The sequence below is a fragment of the Symphodus melops genome (genome assembly GCF_947650265.1).
Source record: "Symphodus melops genome assembly, chromosome: 15".
In the NCBI taxonomy this organism is placed as follows: Eukaryota; Metazoa; Chordata; class Actinopteri; order Labriformes; family Labridae; genus Symphodus; species Symphodus melops.
Genome location: NC_136705.1, coordinates 19,549,570 through 19,576,294, shown reverse-complemented (window position 1 = coordinate 19,576,294; position 26,725 = coordinate 19,549,570). Strand labels below are relative to the sequence as shown.

Below are 26,725 nucleotides of genomic sequence, written 5' to 3'. Positions count from 1 at the left end.
TGCAACACAGCACAGTAACCTGAGGCTATGTGTTGTCATCCAAATAAGATAAGTTTATTTTCTCTAGACCAGCATTTGTTCCATCAGCCTGTAGGGTCGCAGACCACACTAAGAAGCAGTGGGGAGTCCTTCTCAGCACCTGCAGCTCTAGCGAGGTGGCCCGCCAGCGAGGAAAGGCTTTGGCCGCTGCCCAAATATCTGCCTGCACCTTCTGTGCAAACGCAGCAGCCTTAGGAAACCAGGAGGCAGCAATATTGTGAAACAAATGTCCTCTAATCTCAGCCTGCTGGTCTGGGGTCCTGGGTGGGGCCTCCATGGTTGTCCCATAAAAACACTTCATGCTCTTAAAGTCTGATCCTGGTTGGTTTTCCAAAGAACATCAAAAGAGATGTCACAACTAGGGCTTTATAGTAATGCAAATAAATACTCAGGTTATTTCTCACTTAGTTTATGCTAACTTTTTTTCCAAACATGTTGACTTTGGAAGCCATCTTTGTACATATATCACATTTTGATGAGAAATGTGCCTTAACTCTGCACTTAACTGCCAAACTCACAAAATACATTTGGCATAAAATGATCTTCAATGTATTGGTCATCGGAAGGATTAAGAGCTTTTTTAATTCTATCATTCACTTAGCAGATGCTTTTATTCAAAGTGACGTACATCAGGAAAAACACAAACAACACAATCTAGAGAGGAAGAAACGTCACTAAGTACAAACAATCAGCTTTAAGTCTGAGCGAACACACAGGGGCAGACAGGCAGAGCACAACAACACCAAATGTTTTCCACAGATTTCTGATCAGCATCAAACCATCCTAAAATCTTCATAAATCAAACAAAAATCATGATCGTCATCACATCTCGCTCCTCACCATTATCAATATCATTAAGTGTGAGGGTGTTCATTCATGAAAGAGCTGGGTCGAATGCAGTTTGGTAGTTCATTCCACCGGTGCCGGGGAGTGACAGAGAATTTACCGTAGTAATCTCATGTTAATATTCATTATAGCCACTGTGGCCTTTGATAAATCCAAAGATGTGTCGGATGGAGCAACAGAGTTGACATTTTTTGCCTTTGTAGCTTCTTGTAGTTCAACACAATATTTAAGAGTGGAAAAGAACGCATTGATGAAGGGAAAACATAATGAAGCTGTCTGCAACACATCTTGATCAAGACTTACACCTCATGCACGGATATAAATGTCCTAAGTATTATCTTCTGCACTCTCCAATCAGTTTACCCCAACTGCATATACACACACATATATATATATATATATATATATATATATATATATATATAGATTGTCATTTGTAACAATCTTGGGGTATTCTTAAGGTTTAACAGATGGTTTTGTTCTGGCCGATCTCTGATTGCTTGATATAGTTCACCATTTTTTTGTACAATAAAATATTTTAATAAGTTTGATATAGTTACCGTAAAACATAGATCATAATGGCTTTGGAAATGAATGATCCAAAAGCACTTGTACATTTTGAAAGGTGGGATTTATCACTCAGAGAAGTTTCTGCATACAAATCAAATTCCGGTCCATTCAATCAGCCAACCAGACCTGTATCTTTTGTAGCCTGGCACACAAGAAGTTGCCCTGTGGAGTGTGTTATTGGAAAATAATATTTGAAATTATTTTCCTGATCACTGGTTTATCTCTTGGAACTCATCCATCTCCAGTGAAAAGTTCTGCAATTTGAGCAAAACAAACAGAAAGGCAGTCATCGACAGGGACGGAAATTTATTTTACTGTTCCAAAAACTGACTTTCCATTTTTTATAATCAGTTCTAATAGATAAACATTAAACCTCAGAGTGCATGAAAGGAGAAGAGTCTTCTGTTTTCTAATTCAGTATTGAAATGTTCCTTTTTTAAAGCTGCTTAGGGAGAATAATTTACAGACAACATGAAAAAAGGTCAAAGGGCCAGAAAAAATCAAAGTTGATACTGTATACAGAATCTATATATGTGTGTGTGTGTGTGTGTGTGTGTGTGTGTGTGTGTGTGTGTGTGTGTGTGTGTGTGTGTGTGTGTGTGTGTGTGTGTGTGTGTGTGTGTGTGTGTGTGTGTGTGTGTGTGTGTGTGTGTGTGTGTGTGTGTGTGTGTGCGCGCGCGCGCGTGTGTGTGTGTGTGTGTGTGTGTGTGTGTGTGTTTTCACCAAATGAGCAGTCACCCGGGGGAGGAGTGTGTATCTATGGTAACGGTCTGGTCCCCAGCTGTCACGTCGAAGAAGAAGAAGATGGGTGCCATGAGCGAGGAGACCACTTAACCTCAGCTGCTCCTCAGCTTAGGGGAGTCAAGATGCTGCTGAAACCCTTACAGACCCTCACTTAATATGTAGACAATAACCCCCCCCCCCCAAACACACACACCACACACACCCCATACACACACTGCACGAAAAATGACTAAAAATTAAAAGAGAGAGGGAAGAAGGTCTCTCTAGAAGTGGAGTTCCCTTTCAGCAGATGGACTGTTTAGGGGGACAAGAGAGGGGAAATTAGGAAAGAGCTAATTAGTTCTGGTTTAACCGAAGAATCTTTTTAATTGTTACAGTAAGTGTTTAACTTCTGATAGAGGGAGGCCATTTTGGAGCAGATGTAACCATCTGCCAGATTTACATCAAATGACTCCAAAAAAAATCACTGCAAGCATTGGTATTAAATCGATTGATGAAAATGTATGGAGTCATTTTAATCTGTTTTGTAGACGAGCTGTAACTGTGAGAGGTCTAAAGGTAGCCATGCCAATCCACAGAAAGCAGTCCAGTTTTTTTTTACGTTGGTCAGTTTAGTGTGGAACAGTGTGAAACAGCTGTGAGCTGTACTCGAGGACAGAGAAATCAAGAAAACAAATCAAGATGATGGCACTTGAAGTAAACACAAATGGGAACATGCTTTGACATATGGTGGTGTTTAAAAACTGCTGAACGGAAAAGAAAATATGACGAGGAAGAAAAACTCAGCCTCGTCTGTTGACATTTTGTGGGTAACCTTGTAAGTGACATCAGCCAGGTATGTTCAGTTAAATGTGAGTAATGGAAGCTGGTGAAGCTACAGAGTTAACATTTTCTCCCCGATAACCCGGTCACCATACATGATCCTTAACATGAAGGCAGCAAACTATCCCATTTTAAGAGCTGCATATAGAAGATGATTGGTATATCTGTGCAAATGAGTGAAAAAAAGCCTTTTACTTTCTCTTGATTGGCTTATAACATATAAAGATCTAAGCTGTGACCACGCAAAACTCATTTGAGTCCTAATTTTATTACACATTCATATTTAAAAAGGGTAAAACTAGTTATTCCACTGAGGTTGAATTACATTAACAAGAACCTCTTTGCGTTCACTGCAGAACTTTTGAGCAACATTGGACTGAAACGTTTAGGCCTAAATAAAGGAAGATCCCTTTTATCAAACCTGCCGTTAGAAATAATTTGGTGTTCATCAGATGACAAGGTTGGACTGTCGGACTTAAGATGGGTGGGTGGGAGGGAGATGGAGAGAAGGAGGGAGGGTTGGGTCTGACAGGGTGTCGTCCCCACTGTGACACGTATTGCCGGTGACAGAGGTCAAGGGGTCAGACAGGAAGGTCTGTTGTTATGAAGGCGAAGCGGTTGGCATTGTTCAGCCTCTCTGACTGAGCAGCGACGGCCTAATCAGGCATTGTCGCTGCTGTGCGACATGGACAGCACAAGCTCTTTCTGTGTCTTCTCCTTTATGTACCATTGTCTCGCTGCCTGTCTCTGTCTTCATGCTCTCTATGTGTCTCTCTCACCCCCAAACACACTCTCATTTTTTTTTCCTGCAAGCAATCTGTCTTATTCTATCTTTTCTTTTTCAAATTTCTTTGTTTTCTCTCTCCATATCCAGCCTATCCCTCCGGTGTTCACATATCTCCCCTTGGCTTTCTGTATGTGCATGCATTTTGTGTGTGTGTGTGATTGTGTTTGTCTTTGCCTCAGGCCCTCCCATGGGAGGCTTCACAGGCTTTAGAGGCCAAATGAGGTGTAAGTCTATTAAAGAGGCCGAGCCCATGAGCAGATTCCCTAGTATGGCTTATCATTCAGCTGCAGTTAATTTCCACTTGATCAACAGTAGATGTGTTACAGAGGTGAGCGTATAGAGGCTGAGAGGTCAGCGTGAAAACAGCGGCCATCTTCCTACTTCTCTTAGCAGCCTCAGGTGAACCACAGAGACTTTTCTTTTCTTAAGCTTACTGAGGTTTATGTTGAGAAAAACATCCACCACGTGCACGGGTCTGATCTTATTCCAAACACTGTCAAAGTTTCCACATAAATTCAGAGAATGACGGATTGGTACAGCACTCTCTGCAGTTCATTTGCAATGGAGATTCTGTTGATAACTATTCAGTGGAAAAAGAAAACAAGCATGTTTGTAGGCTACACATAGCCTGCTGTTAGATATATGCGCCGCAAAATCCAAGGAAAGGACAGAGAGATTAAATAGTCCCGTTTATTCATATGAAGATGACAAATGTAGGAAGCTGGAAGAAAACAAAAGGCTCCAAGAAGACACTATTCATTATAAGAGCGCCTGTGGGTCAACATGTTTTTTTTAATCTAAATCAGGTCCCATCCCATTTTACGGACCACACCACCAGGTGAGGCGCATGTGTTTCTGCTTAACCTACTTCAGGGATACCATATACGGTATGTGACCATTTGTCTTCATCGGTAAAGATCACACAAGGAGCATAGATGTGCAGAATTTCTATTATGAGAATCTGAAACTGCTGCTAGGGGTGTCTCAGCATCATGTACACGGAGCAAAGTGACAAGAGAGCAGCGTAGCCAGAGTCTGTCAGGGCTAATTACAGGTGATTCTGAGGGTAGCTTGCGCTGCTAAAAAATTTAATTTGCTATTGATTTGATACTTAAATGGTCTACGTCCAGTCCTATCATTATAACATGGAAGCAGGGCTGCCAATACACGAAGACCCCTGACTCCTCTCAGGGTGACTATAGGAGAGTTTTATATACACTCAGCACCAAAGTGTAAAGATCTCAGCATGCTCAGTGAAATATACAAGAACTCCATTTAAAACTGAATTCATCTTTAAGTTATCTTCATTGTTGATGTAGAAGAACATATTAATTTATAGAATTGGAAACAAAGAAAAAGACGACTTGCACACTGCAGGGTTCCATAATACCAGAAAATGTAATTCAACAGGTGAGTGACGATTCAAGCTGCTCTTTATCAGACTTAAGTTATATTGCACATTGTTGATGTATGATGCTTTGTGTCTGATGCTTTTGCTGTATAACAGGTTACTTTTATCTTTGATTGTCCTGCAACCATCCTTACTGTGAAATAGTGAATATATCAAGATACTACAAAGCTATAATTCATTCTTTAAAGTCTGTCTGTTGGTAATTTTCACTTAAAGGGTCGAACACAGAAAGAGAAACCTGCCATCAACTGTAGTCTGTAGTCTGTGTGAGCTGGCTGAGGGGGGCTGAGGTCAGGAGACCACTTCTGACCTTTCTGCAGCCATTTCTCTGACAGACATTTGTCACTCTGCTGAGGCCTATGAGCTTTAATCGATTATTGACCACCTCCGCAGTCTCATCCCTCCACGCAGCTCAGAGCTCCATCACGACACATCTCTGACGCCACACAGGAGCCAGAAGAAAAGGCGGAAAGGAGCAACTCAGAATTGGATAAACATTACTTGTCAGTGTATGCATTAGCATTTTGTGTGTGATTCTGTTTTTTAAATTCTGTTTTTAGGAATCAAAATCTCTCCTCGGACAAAAATATTCAATGGCTTTTATTGATAACTTTATTGCTGAAAAAAAGCCAAACAATCAGTTTGACATTTAAAAATGAACGGTAAAACATTACATGACAGAGTAGACCAGAGTCAAGACAATCCAGAGTAAGAATGTGCTGGAAAGTCAAAGCCTGTTGTTTTAAAGGAGAATGAGACTTCGGTCTGTCTCTGATGAATTCAGGGGGGAAAGTAGGTCTTTCCTTCATGTTGTGCGTATTGTCTTTTGGCACATTCTGGGCTCCTTAATTGTATGATAATTCATCTTGGAGCACTAATTTACCCCCTGCCAGTTGCTTTAAATGTTGGACCACTTTGTGAACCAGCAGTCTGAATAAGAAATGAGCCGATGGCCCAAAGAAGCGTGTGTCTTCCAGCTAAGGAGCATATTTAGACCCATATTCTTCACAGGGTTTTGTTTTTATCTCAGGAGTTTGGGCATATGCGAGTGTCCACATGTGGTACTTTACAACAGAAAGACTGATGTCTCATGATTTGCCTTTTCCCTAATTTGGCTTAAAAATGTATATTAGAAATGAATGCTTTAGCCTCTTAAAGTGAAGTGGATATGCTATGAAAAAAAACATTTGTTCACATTTAATGCATTTATACACCAGAAAAAGCAGAAACATTGTGCAGCAAATTAGTTTTTTCCCCTCCACCATAATGATTCAGATCCAGTGTGGTTTGATGGTTTTGATGTGGCATGTTGGGTCTGCAATATGTCCCTCTCCAGCTATTCATATAATAACTACCTGCTGTTCGGATTCTTGGGCCCTGTCTGTCATGCGATTGGGGGACATTTAGGCTTATTTCGCCATTGCTTATTTAGCCACGGGAGGCCTATTAATTTCAGCAGGGCCTGTCCTCTCCAGGGGCAATCGCTACCCGCAGCACGCGCGTCCCATTGTTTGGATCCATTTACATCTGTGGTCAATGAATAATGACAGCTCCAACACCGCAAAACACATACTTGCACACAAATGCATACAGGGACATGTGCAGACACAAGCTAAACACAGATCTCCCAAACGTAACGGTTAACGAAAAGGGAAAATAAAATTGCATGCTTCTTATCTGAAGAATTATGATTTAAAGCTTTAGGACTGCAACTTTCCTTTGTGATTCTCCGCCCTGTTAGAAACTCTGCTGGTACGGCTGTTGTTTTGGCACGCTCCCAACCGTATTTGACCCATTAAATTAGCCACATTGGTTGATATGGTGCCATGCTAATGTTGAGGGTTTCTCTCCATCGGGTGCACAGACTCCTGGCACACGCTATTTCACTCTGGCTGTGCAAAAGAGGCTGTGCCACTGCTACCACACATCATAGAATATTAACCCTTTTCTGTTCCCTGGCAAATGCACCAGATGGCATAGCACAATAACAGCTGTCAATTTCAAGGCGGCGTCTCTTTGGTGGATTTTTTCCCCCCTTGCTCTTTGGGACGCTGGGAGGATTTTTTAAGATATAATAAGTGAGGCTGATGTGCTGTTTCAGATCATAATGAATCAAATGTTACAGCAGAGCAAGAAGCGTGTTTCCTCCCTGGGAAAGCAAAGAGGTGTTACGGCGCGAGTGCAGATAGTGAAACACACACACACACACACACACACACACAAACACACAAACACACGAGCAGAAATGGAACTGTGGAAGAAGAGATGTTGCACATTGAAATGTACGGCACCAGGTTGAGGTTTCCCCTCCTTCCACCCGAGCGATCGCAGCAGTCATGAGATGAGGTCCCTGGTGCCCCCTCAGCTGCCACTCTAGTTAAATTAAAACTGAGGCCTCCAAATACATTCCTCATTGTAGGCCTAAAGCGCAGGAAAGTTGTATTTGGCCCAAGTGGCGGCTGGGGAATTGTCCCTCTAGCCCAGTCCTATTCGCCTTATTTACATGATAAAAGCTGGAGTCAGGCAGAGCCACAGGCGCCGGGGATGTGGTGTATTTTTTTTTCCCCTTAGTGTATTCATTTCTTTACCAACATCACTTCTTCTCTGTGTGACAAAATGATAGTCAATTTAGATTTAGTTCAACACACTCACTGGGAAACAGGATTGGGAATTGCCTCTGTGCCTGCCACGTGTTTCTGCATACATCCCTCCTTTACATACACGTACATGCATAAATCTTACTGTCCCATCATTCTATGATTTGCCCTTAACACTCCTGTCTTTATCTTTCCAATGCTCTCGTTTGAAGAGGACTCAGCCTGCTTCAAGATTACAAGAGTATGAAGCAAGTAATATGGATTTTTACCTTTTTTTTTTTTTTTCTCAGGTCAATCATCTCACTTTCTCCAGCTGGAGTTATGAACAGCAGACACAAACTGTATAACTGTCAGAGAGGTCATCTATCCCCCTCATGCCATGCTTTTGTAACTCAATTTCCCACCTGGCTTGAGCTGAGGGCGACACACACACAAGTCAATTCCAATAGCGGCTCTTCAAAGTGCATGTCCAATGGAGAACTCTGTAGTTTAACCTGAACGGACTTCATCAATCGCAGAGTTGAGTTAAATCAATTTCGAATTGACCCGAGTCCCAGCGCTCTTTCAGGTGACACCACGTTGTCTATACGTGCTGCACGTCCACACCTGACTCCGCTAAACGAATCTGACTTAATGACATCACACTGGAGCGTGTAAGCAACGTGCTTGCTGGCTAAATCCTCACTCTCATCTCTTCTCTGAGTCTTTCTATGCCACAGGTTTCTGGCCCTGAGGCTAAGAGGGGAGAAGTGTAGTCAGCAGGAGGTAAAATCCATACACATCTCCCGAGATCTCATCACACTCATCAGTGTAAGAACTCATATAATCCTGCTAATGTCTGTGGGCCTGTCGATAGCGGCTCTCACTGAGACAAAAGTGTCCTAATTGGAAAGCGAAGGTGCAAACACACTTTATCTGTCTGTGTGATGACGGAGGAAGAGAAAATAAGATGATGAAAAGTGAGCGGGGTAAAAATGAAAACACAGCACAGAATTTGCATGAGTCAAATTGTCTATTTGTGATTTTCATAATTAGCAGTGTACCTATCCCATCTACAAACGCCCTCTTCATCTCCCCCCTGCCATTTCTCTGCAATGGTATCCTCCCCCTTAAAGATTAATTGAAGCTGGAATAAAACAAAATGGTTCCCAGGGGGTGGCCCACTGTTTGTTATTCATGTGGGTCTGAAAACAGCAACAGTAAATCCTCTAAGTTGTTGTTAAGCTGGGGATATTACCATATGTGTGCCATTTCCATAGACTGACAGCTCCCTCTGGATCAACTGGGGACTATTGATCTTGCAGCACTCCATTTCAAGTTAATTGTGCTTGAAATGAGGTCCACACTCCCAGGCATACCTTTGTTTGAAAGGTGGATATTCATTTTTATTCGGCAGGATGTTGATATCACGAGCCAGGATATATTCTATATTTAGTTTATGTTTATCCTGCAGAAGCAGTTTCTCTCGCAGTGATTGGTCAAACAGTCAAACACTGATAATAGCCTGGAGATCACTGGTGCTTGTGTGCTTTTCTCAGTTGTGATTGGACAGAAATAATGCCCCTCCTCTGCTGAAAAAACAGCAATAGAAAGAAGGGAACATCGTTTCCAACGTGTAGTGTAAAATATCAGCTCCTATTTTTTTCACGTGTGTAACTAAGAGGAAGTAAATGAAAGTAAAGACATGTTGTCTCCTGCAAGTAGAAGAGAGGATGAGAGGGGAAATTTTTTCAGTTTTCAGAGAAATAATTTCATGAGGTTTTATGGTCTTATTATTTTAGCCACTTTGTGCTGATGAATGACTAATTTTTGGCTTTACCATGTGCTGGGTATAACTCAATTCTCATTGGCTGCAAGGTGTCAATTAGTTTATGTGCTTTAGTTTTGAATTGGAATTTGAGATTCAATTGTAGTCTGCACTTACAATTCGAGAGGCCAGCTAAATGCCAAAATCAGAAAGGTGTTTTATTGTCCAGTACATTTACATATACAAGTAATGTGTCATGGTGTAATGTGTGTAAGTTCAGAACGTCTTTCCTCAGTTAGAACAATCAAGTCTATCGTGTCTGTATCAAATCATATTCCGTTGCATAGCAACAACTTTAATGTATCTGTATTATATCACATCTGTATCATATCATGTCGTATTATGTCGTGTGTTATCATATTCATTACCATGTGTGTCGCATTTTTTTTTTCAAGTCATATCATTTACATTAACAGTAAAACAAGTTTTTCTTTTCTAAACACTTTATATTGACGTTTCTCTTCTTTGGAGCAGGATAATGTGCATGAGGGTCTCAATAATCAGGAAGTTATGGACTTCTCGAAAGCAACCTTCCTCCTGGTCTCCACGTCTTCAAAAAGTGTATCAAGCGTGATCCCTTGCTTGAGGTGACCATGGATTTGTGAACTTGCAATTGCTCTTGTTTACAGGATTACTGATGTTGTTGACCCAGAAGAAATTAATTGTTACTAATCACCCTGTTTCAAGCTAAGAAGGCAAACTTTCCCACCAACTGGCCAATGCACAAGCAAACAAACACTTGAGCCAGTAATTCATCTTCTCATTTGCGGCGATTATTCAAAGACAAAGCCTTAACAGGAAACCTTAAAAGCTACTTATTCAAGTTCTTAGTATTTGTCTTCTACTTGGCTTGTTTAATTGTAAGTCCCAATCAGAGAGATTGTCTGCCCTGTTCATTTGTGCCAGACTCACAGAAAGGTGAACTTTCTGGTGGAAAACACAAAAATTACTCTGAAAGTTTCACAGCTTTGTGGAAACTGTACGTACAGTATAATCCCTGTCATGATTAAGTGCAAATCGGATTAGCATATGTGACACATGTGTGTTTATACAGCTACATTTGACAGCCCGACAGAACACAGTGTGAGAGGTAGACTTCCAAGGAATGAAGCAAAGTACAACCTCATTAAGACAAAAGAGAAAACGGTGAGGTAAGCTCTGTTACATTCCAAATACTGCCACTCACACTGATTAAACCTCTCAGTCTCAACTGCATCATAATCCTGCCTGGAACTCATGACGGCGGATTCCTAAGGAGGAAAAGAAAAACTTTAAGAGACGATCCCAGATGAGTGTCAGTCCCAATCTGAGGACCATCTTGGAATATTCCCAGTGCTGGTTCCTCTAAGGCAAAGAGCTGCCTCGAAGAGAAAAGGTGCAAACCCCCCTGTAATCACTCCCACACCAGTGTAATGTCCCTGAATGGAACAATATCAGTTTGCAAATCAACAAATAAAAGGTGTGTAATGGAGGACATTAGAGGGGCCAGTGCATAGAGGCAGGATTTAATTTGCATGGCAGATTAGCCTTCCAGTCCCACTGGTGGGGACACAGCCTAGGGGGTAGTCACCCCTTTTCTCCTTCCCTCAATCTCTTTTATTCCTTTATTAATAGGATCTAGTCACTTCAAATCCATTAAGTCAATTAAGAGGGTCCATATATAATCTGATTTCAAATCCAGCATGAAAACGCTTAAGCAGTGGCACTGGCTGCAAGCTGGTTTTCAATCTTTGGGCCATTTGAAGGTCTTGGAGAATGATGATATCAACATCTTTGGACACTGAGAAGAAGCAACAAAAAATACTGAATCCTCTTTAGCTTTTTAAAGAAATGCTTTCCTTTTGGAGAAAAGCAGACATTTTTTAAAAAGACGTTTTTTAACCTGGAAGTGAGGGAGGGGAGGGAGAACATTTGTGTCTCTTTTTTAAGACAAGACTTTAAAAAACAACTTGAAACTTGAACTATTCAGTTCTTTTTAACTTCGTGGAAGTTTGCTCCCTTTTTCCCTGACCTTAATCATGATGTGATTGTTGATAATAAAGGTCTTTCTGATGTTGACAAAGTCAAACATTAATAATCCTAACCAAATTATTTTTGTTCCTTTACCTAACCAAAACTGATCACATTTTTTGGGAGCTGTGATAAACCTAAATTCATAAATGAGCATCCTGCTGAAATTTGCATAAGATAAGAAAGGCTGTTTGTGTCACAATGATATGGCAGTTAGAAATGATGCATTTTGCCATTCAATATAATATATAGGGTAACAGAAACATTGGAGTTGGAAGCCTGCTTGTTCAAATTTTAAAATCTGTTTTTTTTCTGCTAATGCAACATCTGTAAAAAAAAAAAAAAAAAAAGTACTGCATGTGCATTTACACAAGGCCAAAGAATCCCTGAGTGTTGTGTACAAAATAAATACATGTTACATCTTCCGGGCTACCTATTTCCAAATCCCAGAGGAAGAGAGAGAGAGATTGAAAGAGAAAGCAAGAAAGAGAGAAATCACGGCTGGAGGCTTTTTGCTCTCTGCCCTCTGCGAGCTGGCCTGACTGGGGCCAAGTTTCGCCTCAGTGCCCCAGCGAGCCTCAGCTTTACACAGGCAGACAAACACACACACATACACACACACACACACACCCAAACACACACAGACACAGACACACACACAAACACACACTCACAGCTGGGGTTACCAGTTATTAGACAGCAAGAGGAGAGCCAAGTACACACTTTCACAAAATCATGCATTCATAAATACATTTACACAGCCTGAACTGTCCTTTCTACAACACATAACTGAGTGACATGGACGCGGGCGGCTTGACAGCTTGAGATGCTGCATAAAAGGCGCAGCGATTACAAATACAGCAGGCTTGTAATGAGCTTGTGAGGCTCTCTATGTCAAAATGTTGTGGAATATATGTATTTTAAGAAAAGGTTGGGATTTTCAACGCAAAGTTTAAATATGTGATCAAGAATCAATTTGTCATTATGCATAACAGCTGATATATTATCTTCCTATGTCTTTTGTATCGTCTTAAAAAGTTGGCCTCCGGTCCACAGAATGAATGATATCTCTCACTAAAGGTGCATTCTGAATCTTAAGATGTCAACCTTGAATTACATCTGTGCACCCCCCACCACAATCCACGTCTTATTAACATAGAAGGCAACAGCAGCAACAATGTTTTGCTAACAGTTCATGCATTACCACTCAGGGGAGGGTTAGCACCATGCATCCCTGCATCTCAAACACACACACATGTTCCCCAGTGTGATTCAGTTGAAAAAAAAAAAAACACAACAGTGCTGATCAGAGCTGCTCAGCCCGCCTGCTCCACACTCGGGGCCCCTGACAGAAGCAGTGATGTTTGAGATGCAGGGAGTCCTGAGTTCGTCCATCACTGATTAGTAAAAACTCCAGCTCAATTCCTACCCAGCTGCAGCTGATATGCACGTCGGTGGATCTTGACACAAGCTCTAAACAAGCTTATTTTTTACGATAAGGCATAAGTGGACTAACACAAGGGCTCATGTAAACAAAGACACACAAACAGGCGTGCACAGGAAGCGTGCGTACTCTGACAAATGCTCTGCAGTGTGCAGGAGCTGTTGTTTAATTTGTAAAACACAGCTCGGCAAAGCTAGAGCAAAGCAGGCAATTAGAGGCTCTTCTTCGTGAGCACTTGACTGTATTCCTTTAACCTTTACACAATGATTTATGTCAAAGGATTTGTCACCTTCGCAGTGGGGCCTTCACACACTCTTTTCAAAAGCACACAATGGGGGGAAAGGAGGGGAAAAAACTTACAATCCTCCTGTGAGGATTTTGGAACTTATATAACTCCCAATTATCAAAACTTCTTGCAGCCTGTGCAGGCCTCCCCTCTGTTTGTAAGACTCACAAAATAGCTACAGTGCCACTGAAGAGTGTATAATGCCTGTGTGCCCACATGACTGGCGAAAACACTCCTGCTCTTTCTGCCCCGCTGAGTCCTGCTGCATAATGGGGGTCTTGAAGGCTCTGGGCTCAGAGCAGGCCTGCCTAACAAAGCCTTGGTGGCTTGCAGCAGACAGGAGAGTGTGTTTGCGAGCCGCTTGCCAAAAACTAATTTTCAGGAGGTTTTCTGTGGGATGCAGTGGCAGCAGCATGACAGTGTGAGGTTTAGATATCTTGGTGCGCGGGGAGGGCTGGGGGTGAGATATGTAGGTCTTTTGTGAAGGTCCAGAGAGTTGGTTCAAGGAGAGGAAGTTCACAAATTGGTAGTTCAGAATAAATTTAAGAAGTAAGTTGGGTTTAGCATTTTGTTTTCTTCTTTACTTTCTGTTTGTGTCATTGCAAAAAAAAATGTCCAGCATTTCATCGAGCAGCATTTGGAATTAATTTCAGATTAACTGCAGCAGGTAATCTGCTTTAACCAGTCTGCCAAGTAGTCACGTATTTATTTCACTCACTCTGTATCCATCTATCATCAGTTTTTTCCCCCTCTATCCCCTAACCATTCACTTTCCTTTTTTCCCCACAGTAATGTACCTGTTTACCTTTTGGGTGGTCTTGAGCTGGGCTAAACTAAAGCCCCAGTGCCTGCAATGTAAGTGTAGAGTAGCTGCTAATCCGATTTCAGGAAACAGCCAAGCCCCCACCTCCTTACCCCCTTACGCCCCCCTCCCTTTTCGCCTTTTCCCTTCTGAGCTTACCCCTTCTCCTCAGAGAGCAGCGGAAATAAAAGAATAAAGAGTGACAGTGAAGGAGCTGGAGGGAGGAATATTTTAACTAGGAGTTTGGTTATTGGAGTATTTTCAGTGTATGCTTAAATACCTCAAGAATACATAACCAAAGCTCTAATGCGCATCTGGCCCTTTAACAAGGTGTGACACAGGGGACATATTACCTGCTCACTGACTGGTCTCTCCTCCGAGTCCACGCTGCCCTCTCTGGGACGTTACCCGGGCCAAACATAAAGCAGTGTTTCATGGTGCGGGGGCTTATCTGCCCTCTGAAAGTATGTGAGACATGCCAGGAAACAAAGGAGCGTCTCTGCACCCTCTACCAGGGTGAGCATATCCCTTTCACAGGCCACACATCTCCCTGGATTTACTTATTTGACAGGCTCATGGTGGTTTTCAGGGGAGAAGGTGTGCACCTGGAGAGAGGCTGACCAGCACTGCAAATGGACCTCTGCTGCCTGGGGAGACACAAACCCCAGAAGCAGAACCAGTTTGAAATATAGTGCAAGTTTTAAGGAAGTTATATGGAAATAAGTTATTTAATTCAATAATATATCAAACACACATTCTTACCCAAACTGCCTTTAAAGAATTAAAAAAATCATCCTCAATGCGGGCGCCGTGGGTTCGAGTCCAGCCTGTGGCCCCCCTCCCGCATGTTGATTCCCTCTCTCTCTCTCTCTCTCCCTGATTTCTGACCCTATCCACTGTCTATCTCTAATAAAGGCAAAAAGCCAAAAAAATAACTCTTAAAAAAAATCATTAACCAACATGTTGTAGAACTCTTTGAAACAGGTCCATTTGAAATTTACACAACCACAAGAGGTTCAATCTAAATCTTTTTAGGAAAGAAAAAAAAAATCACTCTTCAGATTTGGTAAAAATGTGAAAAATGTAATAAATTTATTGCAACAATTATTTAAGGGTGGGAAATATCTTTTTTTCAAGACAAGTTTAGATCTTAAAAATAAGCAAATGTAATCTAGTCAACAAAGGTTAAAATTAATAATATTGCAAGAAAGCAATCATGTCTTTTAAAATGAGTCCTTTTAACAGAAGAGATCCTTGAGATGAGAGGATTCTTTTTGCATGACCCAAATACACAGTCGCACTGTGAAGAACTCACCGTGAGGAAGAAAGTGGGACAGAGTGACAGTACATGTTGAGGCTGCAGCCAGACTCTGCTCAGCCTGAGGAAAGCATGGCCTCAACTGGCCAAACATGAGCAGTACAACCAGCAGCATCCCTTCTGTTCATGAAGACTCTGACCAGATTGAATGACACCAAATTCATATTATACAACTCCCCAAAAATATTTGTGATTGTGACAAAAAAAATATTTTGGTGCAACGTTAAAATAGGGATATTAGTGTGGGGGTGTATATGTTGCACTTAAAGGGTGCTTATATAAGGCAGTCAATGCACTCACACACAAACCAGACATGAATACTGTTGTGTATCTGACATGATGAAATCCTACAGCACAAAACCAAATACACACACACACACACACACACACACACAGTGAGGGGTGTTAGTACGGCATTCTGCGTGACATAAGGGGATCGGTGTCACTGTGTCACAGCTGATCCCTGGTGTACTGTCAGACAGCGGAGACCCTCAGGGCCCTCCTTTACTGCTGAGAATACAGCAGTCCATACGGCATCTGTCGTTCTCACTGAAACACAAGTGTGCATGTTAACGTGTGTGTGGGTGCATGGGTGGGTGGGTTTCCCCCATGGGAAACACAGTGTCTATGACAGTGTCTTTTAGGATATGCATATCATTTTGCATTTCTAATTCTGCCAATAGACGGATCTTGTTGTTGCAATGCAGAATTGAATTTTTTTTTTTTCATCTGACTTCCTTAACTTTTGTTTTCCTGCTCATCCTCATCAGACAATCTCCCACCGTTGTATCCCACCAATCTGATAAGCCCCAGCCTTCCAGATTTCCTCCACAGTTTCTTTGTCCCATCTTTAACGACGAGTCATTCTGGTTGCAGCCGCTGATGACCTTTGTCTAACACTCCTGCCACAGTAGGAGAGCTCCATAAACGGTGAGTGAAGGCTGGAGTGTGCTGAGAAGGTTAACTGCTACAAACAAAGCTAAGTAACAGTGACTGGGTTGTGATCGTAGCTGCGCTTCTGGTCCTTCTACAATGACCGTTTCCTTTAACGGGGAGTGACGGCTTTTTGCCTGATTTAGAGAGTTCAAATCTACTGTTTGTTTTCTATATAAAGGCCAAAGTGAGAGCTGGACAACTAAAGGTGAGAGGGAAAGAATTGGCTTTGTTCATTGGGTATTGTTATAAACTATGATTTTTTTTTTTTCACAAGCACATTAACATTTCTCGCTTCGAGACTCAGTATTTTAATAATAATGATCAGTTGCCTTAAAACTTCTATCTATCTATCTATCTATCTATCTAGACACTTGTCCTATATATTGTGTTATATCATATCATTTTGTCTTTTTTGTACTTGCCAGATTAATATTGCAATCACATGCAACAAGCGCAAATGAGACTAAGCAGCAAAACATCTTCAGTCATAGCACAACATTGTTGGTGAGCCAGACCTTCAACAACACAAAAACGTCAAACTCTCCAACAATGACCGGAGAGGTTACCCACTTATCTGTTTAGACACTCAGTCTTGAGTCAGAGCTACTGAAATAAGTGCTGACCTAACACTTCTGTACTCTGCTGTAAAGAGAAACCTCTTGAGAAGGCACCAAGGAGCTGGGTCCACTCCCTGGGCAGACACACACACAGACAGAATACTCCAGATTAACTGGTTTTCTTAATGTCTCCTCTCTGGCTAGGTTTCTTTCAGACGACGCTGAGAGGAAAACAGGCCCCAGTGAAAGACTCACTCCCCCATTAGTGGAGGTAAATGCCTCTTCTGTGAGCAACCAGTTAAAGCAGGGAGGGATAAAGGGCCTCTCCACACACTTCTTCAGCCAGATTAGAGAGGTGACTCTTGTCTCGAGGATGTAAATGTTTATACGTGTACAAAGAGGAGCACTCTACCGTATAGAAACCTCAGCAGTGTCACTATGACGTTCATCATCAGGACTTCACCAGACTCTGGTCATCAGCAGTGGAAGAGCTCATTACAATCCATTCCATTGTATTATATTGTGTGAGGCTGCTTTAAATATATGTTACAAAGTTATTGTTTAATCACTGCTTTTAATCACTACAGGGAAATGGTGTTGAATAATATAATGGAGAAATTACTATGCAAATCTGTTTGACCTTCAGTCAAAATCTATGCCAAATTATTGTTGGAGGAGGGAAGTTGAAAAATTTCACACAAGGTTGAATCATAAACCTGATTTTAAAGGTTTAATAACATTTCATTTTTACATTTTTGGATGTGTTATAAATGTATAAATGCACTTTGAAATGTGTATCCAAAATAAAACAATATTTTTTCAGCAGTTTTTCGATTTCAAACTTTTCCTCACTTTGTCAAAGGAGGGGGAAAAACTGCACCTAATCGCAGGCTCATTGCTGCCTTGCCAGCTAGCAGCCCCTGATTGCATTTCAGCCGAGAAGTAAATACTACATGCTCAGTTACCAGGTGAAATCAAGCAGGCAGATGTGTCTACAGCCTCAGTAGACACCCGCTGGACCCTGCTTCTGTCTACCTGTGCCACAGAGTTTCTAGCCAAGTCAGCTGCTGCCGATCCATGTTGCTGAGTAGGTATATGTGTGGACCTGTGCGTGTGTATGTGTGTGTGAGAGAGAGAGAGAGAGAGAGAGAGAGAGAGAGAGAGGGGAAGAGAGAAAGAAAATTGGGATAACTCTGCTTAAAAGAAACAGGATAGGAATTAGCATTGAATGCAATGCATTTGTTAGATACATCAGCTTATTTTAACGAATACTAAAAACAAAAGTGACGCTCGTCTTGGCCTGTTTGTTATGAAGAGTGTGCAAAGGAAGAGAAGCAGCACAGGTGTGTTTGCCAAAGAAGGGGTGAGAATACAATAGCCCTCCTTCCAAGGGTCTGTAACCATAGACTCTAATAAAGTCACTGCCTGCAAATAAAGAGCCACCGTGCAGCTCGCATTACAACAACAAGGACGGCATTATACAACACAGCTCCGTTTTGAAGTACACTGCCAAATGTTGGACGGGAACAATGCACATTATGTAATATTGATGATCTAGTAATATCCTTTATTATACTATTTGTATAACAGCTGGTAATGATTCCCTATTATTAATGCTACCGACTTTTGAATTTTTTCTTCTTCATATATCATTGGTTGAGGGTTATCATTCTGTAGGAAACATTGTCTTCGTGTCATTCATGCAATGAAGGCTGAGTCAACTTCAATCGAAGACTCAAAAGATTTTGGCCCAAGGCCTCATTCAGATGGCTTTTTTTATTTTATTTTTAATGTTAGTGAAGGCTAAAAGATGTTAAAATAGAAAATGTTCAGTACTAACAGCTTTGACTATTTTCCACATTTTTTATTAAATATTAAAATGAACCTTTGCACATTTTTTTTGCAAACATGTTTTCCATTCATTTAACCATTTAATAACCTGAGCTAAATACAAAGAGCTTTTACCAAAAAAAATAAAATAAAATAACCACGTTACAGACTTGATTCTGAGAAATATTAATAAAAAACAGATAAAAACAGTGTGAACCTTTTGATTCTGATCTACAAAGCCTTACTATGTTTTTTTTTAATAGAACAAAATAGTTTTTGTGTACATTGTTTTTACAGTGGTCAAAATACAAAAAACAAGAAAAACCTGTGTATTTGTTAAGATGTGTTGAAAGGTATCAAGAACTCTTCTTGAAGGTATTAAAACTAAAGTAAGAAGCCTGCTTTGAAGAAACATTCAGATGTTGAGTTCGAAAGCTTCTGGTAGCAGTAAATGTTGTCAGAAACTTTTCAGGTTTGGAAACCTGAAAATTTAAGTTACAAAGTTTATTTCTCCAAACTTCTGGAGGTAGTAACACCCCCCCCCCCCTTTAATGATAACTTCCCTCCATACACACTTGCCTGTATTGTGTCAACAGTTGCATCCAGCTAAAGTTTGCAGGAGCCCTTCTTTACAAATCTCAGGCCTCCCTGATGCTAAAGGTTGTGACCTGGCTTTTTATTTTTCCTGGGGCTGTTGGGTTAATGAAGTAACAACAAACTGGGCCGGCGGCTAATTTGGAGTGGCACTTCCTGGCCCCTTCTGTCTCCACGAAGACGTATTTCATTTTCTCTTATCTCTGCCTCGGTCATGTGGCTTTCCGCATGGACGCCCATGTCTCCCTGGGTTGCGCGACTAATGGAAACTTCGTTAATGTCATTAATCTGCAGACCAGGACATGAACCAAACACGTTTAACCTTTGTGGGCAGGCCTCTGCCACCAGCGCTGCGACGACTGTCTACACACTCTGTACTTGTGGCACAATGTGACCTGTAACGATAACTAAATTCTTGTTTCCACATCAATTACAGTCGTCCAAATCAAACTTTCCAACATGATTGCAATCACTCACTGAAAGCTAAGTTTAAGAGGACAACATGCTTTAATAATGCTTCCTGAGGGGATTCCTGCATCTCTCTGTATACCCTGAATATCTTTCTCTCCTAATCAGCCTCACTCGAGTAAGCGGCTGTTTATAGATGACAGCACTCTCACTTCCACCATGCACATTTAAACAATGGTAACGTCAAAAGACTGCTTAATGACTTATCAGGTGGCTGTGATTCCTGCTTCATTCAGAGATGTTATTCACACATTCCAGCAGCTCCATGAATGGACACTGTCAGCCCCACATGTCATATACTTTCATTCATAAAGAAGAAAAACAGAAGAGGGGGAGCGAGGCTGAAAAAAAGGGACTCTTTGGTAGGATGGGTAACCCAGGGGACATTTTCTTTTGTGAGGCGCTCAGCTTATGGGGCCAAATGCCAGCAGGCTTACCTCCGCACTGGCTGTCTCTGTGCGTCCCCCTTTCCTTTGCACACAGTAATTAGGAGGATCTTAATGGAGAGGGGGTTTATTAGTGTCTGAGGAAGGCTTTAAAAGTCACTTTAATTAAGGGGGATTCTGCAGACAGCTTGTGTGGCGATGTCACCCGTTTTATAAAATCCTTGTTTGGGCACAACAGGAAAATAGAAGTGGGGCTTTAAAAGGAAGGGAAAAAAAGAGCTTTGCAGAGGAAGGTCGTCTAGACCTGCGGTCAGAGACAGAATAGATACTCTGACCCTGGCTGAGCATTATGATGACGGTCATTATCTGCCAAGAAATTCCACGTGTGCAAGCTGGAAGCAACCAGCCCGCCCCCCCCCCCCAAAAAAAAAAAATTAAATAAAAAAATTGGCCAAACAAACCAGCCGCCCCACTGCAACTGTTTCATTCAAAAGATAACCTCACTGCTAAAATTTTGGGGAGGATTAATTTATTCTCAGCATATCCTATGGCCATTCATGCAGGATATAAAATCCTAGATTATTTCCTGCTTGGTTAACCAGCATCCGGCCAGTCCCTCTCACAAAGCCATTCTAATGTTGCCATTAGTTATGCTCCTCTGGTGGCCAAAAGATTGATCCCTCAGACTTGGAATCCAATAAATGTGTACATGAATGGCAGAGGGAGATAACACGTTTCGCACAGATAGTGTGAGGGGCCGATCAGGTGGTGAAACATGATTGGAAAAAGATGATTAATGATACAGTGTTTGAAAATAACCGGAATCTTCTTTTTTATTCGGTTTGATCTAGAGAGGAAAAGGGAAACAATTTGGAGGGGAAGCCTCTCAGTCAAAACACACACAAAAAAGGAAACTACGATCCCAAAGACAACATGCACTCACTCATAAAAAAGCACACACATTATGGTGCTATAAAAGAAGAGTCTGCAGCAATAACTGTAGCTGTTGAGGGAGCCTACAGAGGGGATCTGATAATGGGCCCGAGGGGAAACGACAACGCGCTCAGGGAGCCAGGATTGTCAGGAAGACAGATAAGAAGAACAGGAACGGGTTATCAGCTAGTTTATGGGATGTCACTCTGCTCAAACACTCACCTGTTCTGCAGGAAAAACACACATTCACATACAGGTGGTCCATCAATTCACCAATCGACACATTTTTATCTAGAATTAGGCCTCTTTTGTAAGAAATTATCAACTTATTTCACATTAAAGCATTTGTTTTTTCTTTTTTTTTTTAAGAAGATTGTTAAAATACATGAGAATGAAATATGGTTTTGACTCCACGTTAGACCAATGGGAAATTCAGAATGCATGTAAACTGAGAAAAGACCTCAAATTAAACACTGTGGAAAATTGATGCTGTGCTTCAGAACAAGTTAAAACAGCTCAAAACTAGACAGGAGTTTTTTCACCTCTGAAAAAAAAAATATACTGAATAAAATCGTGGAAGCAAAAAGAACAGATTGTTCATTATATTTTCAACTCATGCTTGATTTGTCAGCTTCCTAAATGCATTCCTTGTTTGAAATGAAGGACTCTACAATCAAATGATTAGACTGTATTATGAGGAAACTCTGCTGTTTTTAAAGGTCATAACTTGGCCTAACTTTTCTGGAATCAAGTTCTTCCAAAGAAATTCATTATTTTGGGAATTCATTTGTCCAACATGTTTGTGAGAGGAAAGTATTATCGAGTAGTGAAACAGCAAAGAAGATAAACGGCAGCTGACCTGTGAGAACATCGAGGTGAAGTTCCTCCTGACGCCGCAGGACATGAACTCGATCTCTCTCTTGAGAACAGTTGCATCAATGCACCGAGGCCAGACCGTTCTGAAAAAGCAGCAAAACAAGAAACAAAAATGAAGTCAGAACATAAAAGCGACTGATGATTAAAACACTTAAAAAACCTTACTTGACCTATGAATGTTTCACAGCATTTAGTTTCAATTTAAAAAGTGCTTTATTCACTCATACAAACATGACAAAACAAGACGTTTGTATTTCACTTTTGACAAAAAAAAAAAATCTCATTTCCCACAGTGAAATGACTTCCAATCAAAAGAGACAATGAATGTATTTTATTTTACGGTGACTTCTTCCACACATGATAACAATCACAGCATCATGAATAATTGAGTATTTGTTGTTATCATCTTTAAGCAGCTTGTCCGAAACACAGGGAATGTATGCCCCACGAAGGGTTCATATTTATTGAAAAAAACTGTTTCTCACAGTGCAGTTTAGTTGACTTCTACAGTAAATAATATAACTACATCACATGCCTCAATGTGCAAACCAAAATGTCACGAAATATGAGAGAAGTGGTCCTTTGAATGACAAAAAAAACAAAGTGTATACTGTTCAGCTGCACGAGCACATCCTTCAGATTTTTTTTATTATTATTCTTTCACCCACATAAATGATCAAAACAAATGACAATCTCTGTGCAAAGAAGAGACGGAGCCCACAAAAGGGAGTCTGACAGCCATTTCCACAACAGATGTTTTTACAGAGGGGTGTCTTCTCTCCGCTGAGCAGTCTCACACATGAGAGACCCCCAAAAGCTTCAGAGAAATGTCCAGAAAACAAACATGTAAATTTGTAACTGCCATGTCGCTGACGAGAAAGCCCGCGCCAATTTGAGTTTCTTTCTTTAGGGCGGAAAAAACACACGGAAGAGCAAGAAAGGCATGCCCAAATATACATATCAGCATGGATGATTGAAAAAAAAAAAGGGCGGAGGGATGGAATTAGAAGAAAAAGACAACAGACAACATCGTTATGTGTTATCATGAAAAGATAAGTCCCTATTGATTCGGTTTGTGGGCAAAGGCTGCGCTATTGACAGGAAGACGGAATATGTCGGAGGGGCAATATTTCATACATTTGGCCTGTTCACTCCATCACTGCAAGAGGCTGTTTTTCTGCACTGTATATAATAACACGTGTGCTCTTTATTTCCCTCAGATCAATGGTAATGCGAGAAGGGCCACACAAGATGGATGCCAGGGGCAGGTTAACCTATCGACTGCTGAACAGAGACACACAGACCAAGACAAGGGACACAGAAGTGTTTTTTTTTTAATATAAATCCCACCCATTCCTTTTTTTCTATGCAGTTTAACATCTTACATTGTTGGCTATAGACAATGCTTCTGTAGATTTTCACTGTTTACAACCAAATGGTCCTTTTTTTCTCATTATATAATTTTGTATGGTTGTTTGAGGTCGTTAGCAAGGAGGGGGAAAGGGGGCAACGGGCCCTGACTACTTCCTGGATCTGTACAGGAGGCAGACGTTAGGGCCCACACAGGAGGCCCGGATCTAGATTAGGTCAGCTGCACCTTTCAGAAAACAGGCCAGCTAATCTCATGCTAACGCTTCAAACCCTTTGAAGCCAATAACCTTCACTTTGAGATGAATTGGAAAAAAATTAGCAAGAATGAAATGTAATTAAAAGTATATATCCAGTTTGACTCACAAGTGTTTTTAATCTTTTACTTTTACAAGAATCTACACAATAAACATTGAATAAAAAGACGTTCTGAACCACGCAGAAAGTGCTGAAATAACTAATAAGTCTTAGATTTGATTAAAGATGGCTTATGCTTGTGAAGGAGGCCTTATATTGTAAAAAGTTGCTATTAATTAAACCATTCTGTGCTTGAATACACTCTGTAAATGCACCTTTTGTGACACTTTGGAGAGACAGATTTGTTAAAGTGTTTAAGCTTTTTAACAAACCATCACTCCAAATAATTAGTGATCCCATCTCTGCAGCACAGGTGATTCAACTGTCTGATCATTCTCAGCCTTTCTATTGTGGATGCAGCACCACACAATCGCTTAGAAAATACAATAAAATCTAAATATGAAGTCACTCTGGCTGAACTGCAAATCGAACGTTAATAGAATAATGCTGTTCCGACAGACAGCTTGGAGCATTTTTTGTCTGAAGTTGGGTAAAGGGTAATTCATTTGACAATAAATCATTTAGTGTTTTGGTAACTCTGAAAAGAGTAAGAGATTTTGTTTTAAATTTCTTCTTTTTTTTTTTTACTCAGTTATCCCCCGAGCCGACCCCCTCTCCCCATTGTCTGTGAGAAAATGGAAATCTGTGCCACCAGTACAATATCCACATTATGTGCCCAGCCTCGACATTGTTGCATGACATGCTTGATTGTACGCCGACAGATAGGAGCAGGAATGAGTAAACATACAATTAGCACATATTAAGGTTTGTCTTCCACTTACACTAATGTGAAATTAATGAATTAATACGTTTTTATTTCTTTGTTTTCTTTGATACTCAATGAAAAATACGCCTCAGACGTTTGAACCGTTTGTTCTCATTCTGTCAAATAAAGGAAATTAATTAGATTTTCCCAAAACTCTACCCTTTTTCTGCATATGACAAAGTAAGGCTGCCTAATTCAAACTTTTGGTTAAATACTTTTTATAACATCGTCAAATATATATAGCTTTCTTTTTTTACTGATGCGGACATGAACAGAACAATCACAGGCGTGTTTTTGTCATATTCTTAACTCCACCTTTCTGCCCGTCTGTGCTCCTTAAACCAGTAAATGTAGATTATTTATTTGCTTGAGGCTGAAGGTTCAGTGTGCATTTGATTTCCTTTATTTGTTTGTATTTTCTTTTATGGAATAATAAAATGACTAAACATTTAAACTTCTGTTGTTTGGTAGCATGTTTGATTCTTCTGATAATGTTTCAGAACTTGTGCAGTCAACAAACAGCCAAAAACGTTCATCCTTAAATGTTTTTATCTCCAAAGTGTGGCTACCTCAAATATTCTCAATTTAGTGTGTTTTAATTCTCTGATTTAAACCCACAAACTGGATAAGTGCATATCTGATGAAGAATGTTTTGGACTCCAACTATTTAACCACTTCATGTAAAGCGGTGACATCCTGTGAGGGCAAATCAGAAAATATGACAAAGATAAATTACTGCGTTATTGTTCCCTGATAGAACAAAGTATGAATATTAAAAAGATCTGTCTTCAAACACAATATAGAATCTACACTACACAGTCTATATTAACATTAAGTGTCTAATGCTGATGTGCTTGTGAACTTATGACCTTTGTGCTTCAGGGTGAGGCGTTGTTCCTGCACAAATAATGCATATCTAAAAATGAAAAAGATTATTTAGATGCTCAATATTGAGCTTTCTTGTATTTTTGGAAGAAGGCTTCTAGAACAAACCATCTCCCACGGAAGAGTCTGAGGTACTGCTGGCAATAATAACTCAATGCTGCCATCTAGTGTTGGGACACTTAAAAAAGGAAACAAGTCAGAACTTTAGGAAAAAGTTACTTTTATGATTTTTTAAGATGAAAAAGACAATTACTGCATATTCAGGGTTTCGGTTGGCATTGAGACCATTGACTTTGGTATGGGACTAAATGTTACCCTGCAGTAAAGAACTTGATTTATGTGTAAATGTGTAGGAAAAGGGTGCCTGAAACTTGACCGTGTACAACTCAAGTGTAATCATGCAGACAGTATATTTAGGGTAATAAATGCATGCAGGTGTATGAGCTTGTGATGCATAATTTGCACGATGTCCTCAGTGTCAGTTGTTCACACACTGAGAAGATGCTCTCCTGTGCTGTACACACGCTTTGCCTCGATACCTCAGCCTCACCTGTCTAGCCATGAGCTCAGGGTTGAAACAGAGTTCAGCCAAGTTGAGAATTGTTCTTGCTTGTTTTATCAGTGGAGTGTACCATATTTCGGCATGAAATACTACAGCCGGCAAGGGATACTGCCAAAGGAGCGGGGAAACAATTGAATGGCCATGAATGATTTACAGGTACATATCTGCTATAATACCAACACAGGCGGAGGTAACTGAGAGCAGGATCTGATGACATCATTGATGCTGCCTCAGATAACACCCCGATCATCAAGTATGTATGGATCTGGCAAAAGATATAAGATAATGTCCAAGTGAGAGTAGACTGTTTACTGACCTTATGTAGGCTAGACTGGCGATCAGAAACTGAGTCAGGAGTCGGTGATGAGTCAGAGAAAGCCGAAACAAACAGGTTTGCTGTGTGAAACCTTTGCAGAGAATCATAAGAACAAAATAAGAGTAAAGTCTTTGTGACAAATGTTTAAAGATAAGTGGTTTTAGACTTTAACAATATATCTTAGATGTATGTCATCATCTATGTGTTCCTTTTATTATGACAGTTGCTTACAAGTAGCAGCAATTTAACAATAGATGGTAAATCAAGGCTGCAGAATTAAGCTTAAAACATCAGGTATATAATGAGTCATCTTCACATTTTTTTTTTAAATTAATTCTATTTGATTAATACATGGAAAGTAAGACATTACAGCTTGATGTCTTTTGTTTAAATACTCTATTTTGACAA

General features: G+C 40.6%; 1 protein-coding gene across 3 annotated transcripts in view; it reads right to left on the bottom strand.

The window, feature by feature from the left end:
- LOC306835937 (uncharacterized protein) overlaps positions 1–26,608 on the bottom strand; it is a 41,462-nt gene extending 14,854 nt beyond the window's left edge. Inside the window, exons 1-4 of one of the 3 annotated variants that reach the window (XR_013780715.1) lie at positions 26,318–26,608; positions 22,047–22,146; positions 15,481–15,618; positions 15,002–15,071 (exon numbers count right to left, since the gene is read on the bottom strand). Coding sequence is in view for 1 of the 3 variants with exons in the window: in XM_079362748.1 (XP_079218874.1) it covers positions 10,810–10,873; positions 22,047–22,146; positions 26,318–26,424 (271 nt within the window). In the remaining 2 variants the exon portion in view is untranslated. Of the gene's footprint in view, positions 1–10,809; positions 10,874–15,001; positions 15,072–15,480; positions 15,619–22,046; positions 22,147–26,317 lie in introns of those variants that run through there. The other 2 variants (XM_079362748.1, XR_013780714.1) reach the window with 2 other exon arrangements.
- Between the last annotated feature and the right edge of the window lie 117 nt (positions 26,609–26,725).